General features: G+C 45.1%; 1 protein-coding gene across 6 annotated transcripts in view; it reads right to left on the bottom strand.

Moving 5' to 3' along the window:
- EVL (Enah/Vasp-like) overlaps positions 1–14,331 on the bottom strand; it is a 162,188-nt gene that overhangs the window by 52,272 nt on the left and 95,585 nt on the right. For all 6 annotated transcript variants that reach the window (XM_028496387.2, XM_055088713.1, XM_028496388.2 and 3 more), the window contains exon 2: positions 10,210–10,378. In XM_028496387.2, the coding sequence (XP_028352188.1) occupies positions 10,210–10,378 (169 nt within the window). The remainder of the gene's footprint in view (positions 1–10,209; positions 10,379–14,331) is intronic.

Genomic DNA, 14,331 nt, shown 5'->3' with positions numbered 1-14,331 from the left:
CATCGGCAGGCGGACTCTCAACCACTGCGCCACCAGGGAAGCCCATCTGTGGCATTTTGATAGGGATTGCGTTGAATCTGTTGATTGCTTTGGGTGGTGTGGACATTCTAACGTGAGCAGAGTCTGCTCTCTTTTCCTTGGTGAGTCTGGCTGAAGGCTTGTCAGTTTTGTTTACATTTTCAAAGAATCAGCTCTTGGTTTCCTTGATCTTCTCTATTGTCTTTTTTTGTCTCCATTTCATTGATTTTTTCTTCTTCTTTTTTAAAATGATCACCTCCTTCCTTCCTTCCTTCCTCCCTCCCTCCTTTCTTTCCCAGCCCTCCTTCCTTCCTTTCTTTCTTTCTTGGCTGCGCTGGGTCTTCGCTGCCGCGCACGGGCTTTCTCTAGTTGTGGCGAGCGGGGCTACTCTTCATTGCAGTGCGCAGGCTTCTCACTGCGGTGGCTTCTCTTGTGGTGGGGCGCGGGCACTAGGCGCACGGGCTTCAGTAGTTGGGGCATGTGGGCTCAGCAGTTGTGGCTCGTGGGCTCTAGAGCTCAGGCTCAGTAGTTGTGGCGCACAGGCTTTGTTGCTCCACGGCATGTGGGATCTTCCCGGATCAGGGCTCGAACCCGTGTTCCCTGCACTGGCAGGCGGATTCTTAACCACTGCGCCACCAGGGAAGTCCTATTTCATTGATTTCTGCTCTCATCTTTGTCATTTCCTTCCTTCTACTAACTTTGGGCTTCTTTTGTTCATCTTTTTCCAGCTCCCTGGGGTGTAAAGTTAGGTTGTTTGTGACTTTTGTTTCTTGAGGTAGGCATTGACTGCTATGAACTTAGCAGTAGAATGCAGAATTGCTTTTGCTGCATCCTACAAATTCTGTTATGTTATACTTCCATTTTCATTTGTCTCCAGGTACTTTTAAAATTTCTCTTTTGATTTCTCCTTCAACCCACTTCCGTAGCATGTTGTTTAATCTCCACATACTTGTGACCTGAAACCATAAAGCCCCTAGAAGAAAATATAAGTGGTAAGCTCCTTGACATAGGCCTTGGTGAAGATTTTTTGAATCTGATACCAAAAACAAAAGCGACAAAAGCAAAAATAAACAAGTGGGACTACATCAAACTAAAAAGCTTCTGTATAGCAAAGGAAGCCATCAACAGAATGAAAAGGCAATCTACTGAATGGGAGAAAGTGTTTGCAAAACATATATCTGATAAGGGACTAATATCTAAAATATATAAAGGACCTGTATTGCTCAATAGCAAAAAAAACAATCCAATTAAGAAATGGGCAGAAGATCTGAATAGATATTTATCTAAGGAAGACATACAGATGGCTAACAGATACAAAAAAAGATGCTCAAAATTATTAATGATCAGGGAAATGCAAATCAAAACCACAAGGAGATATCATCTCACACATGTCAGAACGGCTGTTATCAAAAAGACAAGAAATAAAGTGATGGCAAGGATATGAAGAAAAAGGAACCCTTGTGCACTGTCAGTGGGAATGCAAACTGGTGCAGCCACTACAGAAAACAGTATAGAGGTTCCTTAAAGTTAAAAATAGAACTATCACATGATCCTGCAATTCCACTTTTGGGTATTTACCTGAAGAAAATATAAACACTAAATCAGAAACATATATGCACCCCCATGTTCACGGCAGCATTATTTACGATAGCCAAGATATGGAAATAACCTAAGTGTCCATTGATGTATGAACAGATTAAGAAACTATGGTATATACACAATGGACTATAACTCAGCCGTAAGAAAGAATGAAATCTAGTCATTTGTGACAATATGGATGGATCTCAAGGGCATTATGCTAAGGGAAAGAAGTTAGAGAAAGACAAAAACCGTATGATCTATCTTATATGTGGAATCTTAAAAAAAAAAAAAAAAAGCTCATGGATACAGAGAACAGATTGACGGTTGCCAGAGGTGGTGGAGGAGGGGGTAGGGAAGGGCGGGGGAGAAATTATGCATATGAAACCACTTAACACAGCTGCTAGCACACAGGTTGTCAGCAAGTGTTAACTGAGAAATACTAAGGTCCTCGGAGATGGAAATATGCAAGCAGAGTCTAGAAAAGGCTGGATGGCCTGCTGTTAGTGATACAATGGAAAGATTCTGCTTTAGGAGAGGTACAAGATGATTTCTCGGATCTCCTCTGGCTTTGAGGCTCTAGGGTTTTGTGACCTGAATTGGAGATAAATCAGTCTATTGTCCCCCCCGTCAGGGAGGAGAGCTCAGGAAAAGATTCGGAGATGCAGAGGGACACGGCCAAGACACCGTGTGTGCTGGCTGGGGCACTAAGATGAGAACTCTGATTTACTGCTCTCCTTTACTGCTCCATCCTGCTGTGCTGTTGGCTAAAGCAAGGCCAGAGGATAGCAAATATGGGCAACAGCCACAAGAGCCTTTTCCCAAGTCTCAGCCAGGTGGAAGGTAGGTTTGGATTGTCCTATAGTGAAAAAAGAGCGAGCAAGTGAGAGAGACGGAGGGAGAGAAGCACATGTACTAAATTAGCTAAAGAAACACAAGAGTTTCTTAACTTAGTTGTTACATACTGACACTGAAGTTTTGGCCAACATCTATACCCAGGTTCCTCGGTGGTTCTCTCTCTGGGTTTAGCTCTAGATCGTCAGAAAAAGGGCTGGAGGTTTTGTGGCTACATGCATGATAAGAAGCACAGTGACTTGTGGTTAACACAGCTCTTCAGATGAGAGGGCACAATAATAGCGGTACAGTGACCAGAATGAGGGAGATAAGACCCTCTTCCTTTCTGCCGTGGTTAAGTCTATACCAGAAGGTCTGTGTTTGTGTGGTTTTGGTGCTGCACTTTTAATGGACATTAACAAACTAGAGCAAGCCAGAGGGATGTGTTTCAAATGGAAGGAGGTCTGGAAACCACATCATATCAAGAATGGTTGAGGGATACTGAAGCAAGATAAAAGAAGACTCTTCAGTGTATCACATACTCTCTCCAGGTACCTGAGGGGATGATCTGGGGAAGCGAGATTTAGAATCCTAAGATTTGAAATCTCTGGTTGGCTATGTTCTTGGAGGGGGACTTAGAGGGAGCGGGAACTGGGGGAGGTGGATGCCTATGCAGAATCTAGGAACAGTGTGGCGTAAGGAACTCAGAGACCAGAGAGAATGTCTAACTCAATCCTCCCTTTTTACAGTTGGGAAAACTGAGGCCCAGGGAGAATAAGTGATTTGTCCAAGGTTACAAGGTAAGTAATGGTAGAACTGAATTTAGAATCCAAGCCTGTAGCCTAGGACTTTGTGCTGCTTCTGGCTGCCAGCATAATGAGCTGCAATCTTTCTTCCCATAATTCCTTCTCTGGTCCTAGCTCTAACCTCTAAAGCCTCAGAAATCGATTCTCTACTTTTAGAGATTTTCGGATATTGGATTGGGAGAGTGTGATAAAGCTGTTCCAGAAGTTCTCTGGGTTCTTTGCTGCACATGGCTGGCCTCTCCTCCGACTGCAGCTCTTGGGTTATCATTTCTGATCCATCTACACCTAGAGCATAGCGTTATAAAGGCTGCTCACCGAGTGCTACGTCTGCTAGCCAGACATAGCCCACAAGGGTCTGCAACTGCTCTGAACACAACTACCGTACTAGGTACAAGGACTGAGCAGAGGGTTTTGAGTCAAACGGTTCAGGATTAAAATTCTGGCCTTATTACTTTGCAGCTGAATAAACTTGGAAAAGTTACTGGCATTAGCTTCTTCATATGTAAAATGAAAATATTATAAATAACGCTGGACTGAATATCCTTGTGCATATACCTGTGTGAACATTCCTATGAGCAGAATTTCTGGATCAATGGACATGACCACTTAAACATTTATATTTTCTATTTGAAAAGATCTACTCTGAAACTTCTAAACTGCCTTCTACAAAAGGAGAGTCCATGCAATGTGTTTTGGACATATGCGCAGATGACACATGGCCTATTTGTCACTTGACCATCTCGAGAGGTGGTCAGTGTTCATTAACTGACAGACAGAACTTACGGGCTGATAGTTAAAAATGGCTGTACCTACTCAATGGTTCCATTCCTTTGTTTACTCTCCTTAGAGCATGTGCATTACTACAAGTCCACTTAGGGGTGTGGATCAGCTTCATTTAATACACTCCTCCCCAGAGATGTCCACGTTTCTGAGTATCACCATCAGTTACTTTCGCCTGTTCTTGAACGACGTAGAAATGGATTCATGTGGTATGTACACTTTTGTTTCTGCGGTCTTTCACTCAATATAATATCTAGGCGGTTCACCTGTGTCACTGCCTTTATAAATATATAGTTTTTTCTTGATTGCTACATAACATTCCAGTTTTCGATATACCATAAATAACTTATCCATTCTCCTGTTGATGGACATTCTCGTAGTTTCTAACTGTTGGGCATTAGGAATAAAACTGCCGTGAATATTTTCATATAGGTCTTTCAGTGGACACAGACACTCATTTCTCTTGGGTGGGTACCCAAGAGTAGGTTATAGGGTAGGTGTATATTGAGTTTTACTAGGTTCTGGCAAACCATTTTTCAAGCAGGCTGTACTGATTGACGCCTCCACCAGCAATAATGGGAACTCCAGCTGCTCTGCGTCCTCACCAACATTTGGTATCCTTTCAATTTTAGCCTTTAGTCCTTTAAATGTTAGCCTTCCTGGTGTGCGTGCAGTACTCTGATTGCAGTTTTCGTTTGTATTTCCCTTATGAGTAATGATGTAGAGCAACTTTCACGTGCTCACTGGCCATGTCTTCTGTTCCACTGCTCTCTTCTCTCTTGTGAAACTCCTGTTCCAGTCATTTGGCTCATTTTTAAGGGGTTGTCTGTTTTTTTCTTTTTGATTTGTAGGAGTTCTGTATATATTCTTCATATGAATCCTTTGTCGTATTCATTTCTCTCTCTCCCTTTCTCCCTGCCCATATGTATGTATGTATGTATGTACGTGTATGTGTGTGTGTATGTATATATATTCTCCCTGTTTGTAGCTTGCCTTTTCACTCTCTTAATGGGGCCTTTTAACAAAGAAAACTCCTTAAATTTAAAGAAGTCCAACTTAATTTTTTTTCTTTTACAGTTAATGCTTTGTGTGTCCCATTCAAGGTCATAAAGATATTTTCCTGTATTTTCCCCTTAATATAATGAAGATATTTTCCTGCATTTTCTTCTAGACACTTTATTGATTTACTTTGCATATCTAGGTTGATTTTTAATTAATTTGGGGGTAGAGTGTGAACTAGGGGTAAAGTTTTTTTTTTTTCATATTGATATCTGATTGTTCTGGTATCATTTGTTGAGAAGACCATCTTTAGCCCACTGAGTGCAATGGGGCTTTGTCATAAATCAAGTGACCATATATATGTGGGTCTATCTAGACTCTTTTTTTCAAAAAAAAAAAAAAAAAACTAGAACATTTTGCTTTTCTCTATTGTGTATCTGCTTTCTATTTCATTAGATTTTTGGTTTTGCTTTTAATTTTTCCTTCTACTTTTGTTGCTTTAATTTTTGTTTTCTTTTAGCTTCTTGAGATGGAAGCTTAGGTCACTGACTTTCAATCATTCTTTTTCTAAACTACGCATTTCTAGCTATACATTTCTCTATATGCCGTGCTTTAGTTGCATCCCACAAGTTTTGCTACGTTGCAGTTTCACTATTGTTCTGTTCAAAATATTTTCTAGTTTACATTGTGATTTTTTTTTTTGGTCCTATGGATTATTTAGTAGTATACTGCTTAATTTCTAAACATTTGAAGATTTTCTAGTTATCCTTCTATTACTGATTTCTGGCTTAATTCCTCTGTGGTCAAAGAAAAACTCTATGATTTTAATCCTTTAAAATTTGTTGAGATTGGCTTTGTGGTCTAGCATGTAGTCTGTTCTGATAAATGCTCAATGTACACTTGAGAAGACTGTATATTCTACTGTGGCTGCCTGTAGTTTCTATAAATGTAAATTAGGTCAAGTTGGTTAATAATGCTCTTCAAATTTTCTACGTCTACTTATTTTTGTCTGCTTGTTGAGTCAGCCTCTTGCAGGTATGGTTAGAATCTCCAACCAGGCTTCTGGATTCCTTTATTTCTCCCTTTAGATCTGTCCATTTTTGCTTTATATATTTTGAAGATATATTAGATGCCTATAAATTTAGGACTGTTATGTCATCCTTTTCAATTGACTCTTTTATCATTAAAAAGGTCCTTTATCTTCACTAATAATTCTCGCCTTAAAGTCTACTTTGTGTAATATTAATACAGTCACACCATTTTCTTTGCTTAGTGTCTGTTAAGGTTCATCTTTTTCCACTCTATTACTTTCAACCTGTGTCCTTATCAGCTTTATATTAAAACTAATTCTCCAAGCTTTGGTAGGACTAATCTAGACAAGTGCTGAAGGATAAAACTTATTTTATTTTATTTTTTAACATCTTTATTGGAGTATAATTGCTTTACAACGTTGTGTTAGTTGCTGCTGTATAACAAAGTAAATCAGCTATATGTATACATATATCCCCGTATCTTTTCCCTCTTGCGTCCCCCTCCCGCCCTCCCTATCATACCCCTCTAGGTGGACACAAAGCACCAAGCTGATCTCCCTGTGCTATGTGGCTGCTTCCCACTAGCTATCTATTTTACGTTTGGTAGTGTATATATGTCCATGCCACTCTCTCACTTCGTCCCAGCTTACCCTTTCCCCTCCCCATGTCCTCAAGTCCATTCTCTACATTTGTGTCTTTATTCCTGTCCTGCCCCTAGGTTCTTCAGAAACTTTTTTTTAAAATTCCATATATATGTGTTAGAGTATGGTATTTGTTTTTCTCTTTCTGACTTACTTCACTCTGTATGACAGTCTCTAGGTCCATCCACCTCACTACAATAACTCAATTTCATTTCTTTTTATGGCTGAGTAATATTCCATTGTATATATGTGCCACATCTTCTTTATCCATTCCTCTGTTGATGGACACTTAGGTTGCTTCCATGTCCTGGCTATTGTAAATAGAGCTGCAATGAACATTTTGGTACATGACTCTTTTTGAATTATGGTTTTCTCAGGGTATATGCCCAGTAGTGGGATTGCTGGGTTATATGGTAGTTCTGTTTTTAGTTTTCTAAGGAACCTCCAAATTGTTCTCCATAGTGGCTGTATCAATTTACATTCCCACCAGCAGTGCAAGAGGGTTCCCTTTTCTCCACACCCTCTCCAGCATTTACTGTTTGTAGATTTTTTGATGATGGCCATTCTGACCGGTGTGAGGTGATACCTCATTGCAGTAAAACCTATTTTAAAAGGTCACACTTCTTGTGTAAGAGCCCACAATTAACAATGTTTGCACATGTTTCATTTTGGGGCGCGTAGGAACAAGTGGGCGTGTTTTCCGGTTCTCTTCAAGGAAGACCTTGTAACTCCAAATACTGTCTAACAGGTTTCTGAGGCTTCTGAGTAAGAACAGTCAAGAGCCCTTTACAGAAAAAGCAGCTGATGCTGGGGAATGGTCTTCCTGACCCACATGTTCACCTGGGTCTAAAACTCACAGGATCTACAGGTTGGCAGAGGCCTCTGTGGTCTCATCCAAATGTCTACCCAGTGATGGGACATTCTTCCCAGGATGCTTACCAAAAGGCCTGCTGGCTCGTGGGCTCACAAAGCAATACAGTCCCTCTTCCATAGTGTGCTTATAAGAAAGCTCTTCCTTTTATGGAGTTTAAATCTTCTTCATCGTAGTATCCACGCGGTATTCCTAGTTCTGTTCTCAGGGCTTCACAGAAAAAGTAAGATTTCTCCTCCACATGGAGAAGGAGCTCTTCAGAGATTTTTAAACTGCGGCCGTGGCCCCTTCAGTTTTTCTCTCCTCCAAGTAAATACCTCTTGCTACTTCTTCAACTGTTCCACATACTAATGCTGCTTTCAGACCTCCCACCAGTTTGGACGCCCTCCTCCTTACAGATTCCACTTACGGCACTCAGATTTGGTCCCAACATTCACGGTAAAGTGCAACCAGCGCAGAGCAGAGCAGGACTGCTGCGTCCCTCCTTCCGGACCCTCGACTTCTATGAATTCGGCCTGAGAGTCACGAACATTTTCAGTGGCCATAACTCATTCTCAACTAAACATCTTTTGGTTTCTTCACCTTTAATGTGAGATTCAGGTTAGACCCTGGCTAATGATACTATAACTTACCAGTCCTTTTCCCCACAAATGATCACCTGGTTTTATGTCCACCTGTTTAGCAAAACGGAGGAGAGAATTCTTACACCATTATCCTCATGGGGTCACTGGGGGACTGAAATAATAAACATGAAGAGTGCTCTGTAAGCCATAGAGAGCACTGAACATGTACGATATCCCCCTCTGGTTAAAAGACCAGGAATCTCTGTCTCTCTTAAGATGCTTGACCTTGTAATCCATACTGACTGGAAATCAGACCTGTGAAAATCCATATTTTCTCCTGGGTCCATAAAAGTTATTACGGACCAGGTTTCCTGCCACTTTCTCTAATACCTTGGTTTACTGAGAATCTCTTCTGTGTTCCCGGCTAATGTGTCCCACCCACCTGGGCAGAGTCGCAACCGTGTTCCAGGAGCCTGTCTGATGAACGTGTAATTCCAACTGGAAGGCCACGTTGGTAACGCCTCCATCAGGTCCCAGAAGATCTCTAGGTCAGAGGCAACAGAGTGTCTCTGCGTTTCCCCAGGAGACCACTGAGGACCGCTGCCAGTCCCTCCCTGAACGCAGGAAAGGTCTCCTCCCAAATGAGCCCCAACATGTGCTTTCCTCTGAAGGAAGCTGAGGCTTCCGAGAACAAGGTTCACGCTGGTTCCCACACACCACGGTACCTTCCTGGCGTGCCCTGCATGGCAACCAAGAGGCATGAAGAGAATGGAAAACTTGTCATAATAAAAGCAGCCACTTAGGGAACACCCACTATGATTCAGGAACTGCATGAGATAATGGGCCTTATGTCAAAGGCGAGTACCAGGGTGGAACTGCCCTGGCTGTCAGGGAAATGTGGGAGACGTTTTTGGTTGTCGTTATAGTTGGGGCTAAAAAGGTGTTATAAATCCTGCAGCATATGGTGCAGTGTGCCTCGAAAAGGCACAGCTAGAATCAGTGAACTAGAAGAAGGGAAGCAGCTTCTAGAAGCTTTTTAGAATAACCTGCCTGTCCATAAGGCTCATCAACAAGGGACAGGGATGCCCCTGAAGGTACCCAGAGTTCCAGGTCAGAAAGATCACCTTTGATCAGGGGTTCTGAAGTGAGGAGGTCTCTTTTAGCCACAAGAATCTGAAATTTAATAGGACTGTTTTGGCAAAAGCAGAAACCCATTCAATAGGTAACACAATAAAAACAGAGTCCTCAGTTTCTGTTCTCTCTTTTCTATTTGCAAACACGATGATTCTTGCAAAGATAGCAGCAAACCTGCTGCTCAATTCAGCCAAGGGCTGACTGACAAAGGCTGCCTATTTAAGGCAGAGGTGTTCATAAATGCTAAACTACAGATCTGTTAACTTCACTGCTGAAAAATGTCCTTGTCCATCTCTAAGAAGAGAGCTGGAGGGAGAGCCTGAAGCCCTAACAAACTCACTGGGGTGAAGCCACATGAGCCCTTTCTCCACGTCTCTATTTCAGTCCACGACACGTCAGACCACTCTGTCCGAGTTATGTGTACACACCTACCCCGGACATAGGTGGACTTACCTTGTATTTACCGGCACACTCACAAACTATCTCATCTGATTTGTCCAGGATGTACTATTACGGAGATGAATGATCCCAGATTCTTTAAATCATCTTGATATTCCCCCCAAAGTAAGACTCAGGGGGTTGGTGGACCAAAAATCTTCACAGCTATATTACTTATGGGTACGCAGGCAGAGAATAATACTGATACATTCGTACAATATGTTTTTCAAAGCTGTTTCACATCTATTATTTTATTTATATTCTAATATGACAATAGCACAGCGAGGTAGGCAGGGTGTGGATTACTGCCTGTGTAAGACAGCTGTGAAAAATGAAGTTCAGAAAAGCTAGTTTGCTCAAGGTCTTACACCTTGAGGTATGAGAATACAGAGCCAGACTCTGAACCCAGACCTTTGTCTCTAAATCGTGACCTTGCTGTTCTCTGACCATTTTTCACCAGTGTGTGTGTATGTGTGTGAGGTGTGTGCAGGGATGGCCGGTCACCCCAGCACTCACCTGCTGATCCTGAAGCTTGACTCCAACGACTCTGAAGGTGTTGCTGGCAGTGTTGTGGTAGATGTTGATCCGGCTGAATCCCTGCTGGCCAGGTTTGATTGGTACCCACTTCTTACTGGTGTCATCGTAGACCATCACGGAAGCCCGGGCTTGGCAGATACTCTGTTCGCTGCAGACCAAGAGAAAACGTTAAGTGTCAGCCTCAGTTACAAGGGATGGATGCTGGCTTTGTCCTTTTCTGAAACAGAGGCCAACTGCCGCTTGACACAAAGGAACTTCCTAGTTGCCAGAGCTTCCAACTGTCTGTGGAAGGGCCGCTCTGGGAGGTGATAAGTTTTGACTCTCCAAAGACCAGGGGGAGTGGACAGGAGGTTCTATGCCCAAGTTTTTGATAGCATGGAAGAGACTCCCAGCTTCCCTTTCAGGGGAAAAGGTGCTTGAAGTAGAAAGGAATTACAGCTATAATTTGCCCACTGTCCACAATATTCCAGGCACGGTGTTAAATAAGACAATGCACTAAAGCACGTAAGCTTCGCAACTTACGAAGCAGCCATTTATTTCCCCCATTTTGTAGATGACAAAAGAGTGGCTCAGAGACTTGGAAAGATTTATACAAATTCACATAGGTAACTCAGCGAGTTTATCTGGGATTTCCAACCAGTTCTGTCTGACTCTAGAATACATGATATAGATAATATTCTCCACAACATCCAACAAAATGCTCAATTTATGACAGTACGATAGTGTGGCTTCACACAATCTGCGTAGACAATGACATGGCTAGGTGATCTTCTAAAGAACAGAGCGATGAAAATCAAAATAAATAGATGGTTCACCCTGCTTCAATGGAGACATTTCCAAGCAAATTCCCCTGTTCAGCATATGACAGAACACCAGGGAAGAGGCAAAAGCAGCACCCGGAGAGAGAAGAGAGTCATCACTGAGGTCAGCACACGGCGACTCCTGCTACAGCACGCAGGGCAAGCCTCCCAGAGCCCACTGCCTCTTCATTTACATATAAGCCTAATAATCTTAAACATTTACTTTCTCAGCCTCTAGTATATTAGAATCCCCCAGTTAAAAAGGTAAGACGTGGTTGTCAAAGGTAGGCACACCAACAGCAGCGAGGAGCGGCTGTTAGCGGAAGGGGAGGCTGAAGAATTAGAAACGGAAAGTTAAAGCCCAGCAAGTCGGCGCCAATTCATAAGGAAGTGAAAGTGTGTGTAATTGTGATAATCATGACGATGAGACCAAGCAGTCAGGAGAAAGTCACAGTCCGTTCCCTTCAGCATATCTAAGAGGGCAGGGAAACCAAGTATTCGAAGGAGTTCTCTCTCCCCAGTCCCAGTGGTTACCAGGTGACAAAAGGATGGTTTTTAGGAGACCGGCCCTCAGGGACCTGGAGACCTCAACTTGGCCTAGGTAGCCTGCCTGAGGGCTCTCGCGGGCTGAGCTTCCCCGGGACCCGGCTCCCCTACGACTCCAAGACGGTGGAGGAGCCACGTACAGATGATTACCATCTTAACAACAATTCTGGGTATGTGCACACACAAACCTGTCCGCACATATTCCCTCGCTTCCCTATGTACATTTGATGGCCGTGCAGCGAATGAGTTCACGCGCCAGCGCTCCCAGACCCACTCCAAAGGCCCGCGCTGCCCCGTCTCAATCCTCCTGCTGGCCCCTCGGCTCTGCCCTGGGCGCAGGGGTCTGGGGTGCACTGGACGTCAGCCGTCCAAGCCCTGTGCTGAGGCTCTTTCCGTGGACACATGTACTGGGAGTGAATTATATGGGTTTCGTTGGGCAATTGTGCTACATCTCTTTTCTCATAATTCATTATGCATTCAACAGATAAGTAAGGCGAAATCAGTGATGAGCCGAGCAGGCATGGGCTTTCCCAGAAGATAGCCATATCGTACTGGCGGGGAGAAAAAAGAAAAACAAAAGAAAACCAGGGCTTCCCTGGTGGCGCAGTGGTTGGGAGTCTGCCTGCCGATGCGGGGGACACGGGTTTGTGCCCCGGTCCGGGAAGATCCCACATGCCACGGAGCGGCTGGGCCCATGAGCCATGGCCGCTGAGCCTGTGCGTCCGGAGCCTGTGCTCCGCAACGGGAGAGGCCACAACAGTGAGAGGCCCGCGTACTGCAAACAAACAAACAAACAAACAAAAAGAAAACCAAACACAGCACTATGCTTTGCCTTCTCTGAGCTCTGGAGCCCGAAACCATGTATGTTCTACGAGAATATCAGGAGTTGCCGCTCCCCTAGCTGAGTCTTTGGGGCCCTGTCCTCATGAAGTCGAAGGTAGGAATCAGAGTAAACTGTACACAGAATCAGACAGACCTTGGTTCAGACCAAGTCAGAGTCCCACACCGATATAAACTAATTACTAATCAGTTCTGGGCTAAGCTGCGTCACTTACTGCTACTCACGCACTTAGGCGCTCACGGTGACAGTGGGCAAGTAGGTGTGTGCTCTGAATGCTGGCTCAGGAGCTGGGAGAGATCCCGGGACGCCGCACAGTGTTAGGTAACAAAGCACAGACTCGAGTTAAGTCAGAGGGATCTGAGCCAAAATCCCAGGCGTGGCGCTTCCTGGCACGTGACACAGAAGCCCTGAGATGCCTCTGGGGGAGCAAAGCAGGGAGGAACCGTGTGGTAGCGTCCCTGGGTGAAGGCCCTAGAGTGCTGGCCCTTCTGATTACCTTCAAACGAGCCTGTTCTGGAGCAGAGCTGACCAGCGGTCCCGGCTGCTGCCCTCTGGACACTCACCACGTCTGCACAGAGGCCACATTCTCTGGGCCACTCTCCGCCAATGACTCAATGGCGGCAGGGATGGCCGGCCCACGCAGGGCTCCTCCCCAGGGGAAACCTCATCAGCCAGGCCCAAATTTTCTCAGAACTGTGCTGTGGGCTGAGACGCTTCCTACTCAGTCCTTCTTGCCCCTTCTCCTTCTGCAGACGTCAGACCTGCTCCTTGGCCTGAGGCTCTCTGGGCCTCTCCGCTCCCTCCATCCTTCACTGACCTTCCGATAAATCTCTGGTATCTAACCGTCCTGGGGGGTCTTGGTGTCTGCTTTTGGAAGACCCAAAGTAACACAGCCTGCACGGTGCAGGCGCCCCGAGGGCAGGGACACAGGGCTCTCATTCTCCTCCATCTCCAGAGCCCGGCCGCGAGCGGGGGCCTGAAGACTGGTCCCTGTGAAGAGCGCTCTGCGGAGGACCTAGTCCCTCTCCTGCTCAACACGGTCTGCCTCCGAAAGCGCCCGAAGAGCATGCCGAGCCTCTGAACGCAACTGCTGGCAACGGGGACTCTGCTCTCCCAAGCGGTCTGTTTGCTGTGGAATGGTCTGAGCTGTCCTTGTCCTGAGGGTCAGCCCACCCCCTGCCCTCCAGAGGTACAAAGGTGTTCTGGACAGCTCTGCCAGTCTAGTGGACAACTGAAGGAACGCCTTGGCTCTGCCATCCACCATTCACACATCGCAGCTACAGGCCCCTGTGCCACCCCAGCTGCTCTGCTCCAGCGGGTCCCCCCCCCGTCACATGTTCTCTTAGGATCTGGGTATGATATTCTTGTCTTCGTCTGACAAGCACAGATGCCAGTGAGTCAAAAAACACTTAGTGATGCAGAGATGCATATGACAGTCTCTGCTCACAGCTACTCAGGAAATAAGACAAATAATTACACACGTTACTCAGCCTGGAGGGACTGGGGAAACGGGAGATTTTCTGAAGAAACTGCGGTGTGGGTTTAAAGCTGAAGAGCTCTCAACCCCACGCGGGTTCAGGAAGGGGATGTGGGATTCTGGGCGGGGGCGGCCAGCAGCCAGCGAGGCAAGGACAGCGCGCCGCGCGCAGAGCCTACCCCTACCCCTACCACATACACCTCTCGGGGCTGCTCAACGGACATGACGCAGCAACGGGCCCCCCCGCTGTGCTTTGCCCCCGCTCGTTTTTTTAAATTGTAATCATAGCCACAGGCTCCCTTTGTGTGTGTGTGTGTGTGTGTGTGTGTGTGTGTGTGTGTGTGTGTGTGTGTGTGTGTGTTGTAGCATTTTAGGTCCAATTTGAACTTGTGTTTAATCAAAAATCCTTATTTTTGTTCCCATTTGACTAGTGTTTG

Source organism: Physeter macrocephalus, chromosome 11 (assembly GCF_002837175.3).
Source record: "Physeter macrocephalus isolate SW-GA chromosome 11, ASM283717v5, whole genome shotgun sequence".
In the NCBI taxonomy this organism is placed as follows: domain Eukaryota; kingdom Metazoa; phylum Chordata; class Mammalia; order Artiodactyla; family Physeteridae; genus Physeter; species Physeter macrocephalus.
Note: the sequence above shows the minus strand (reverse complement) of the source record. Positions and strands in the feature narration are given on the sequence as shown.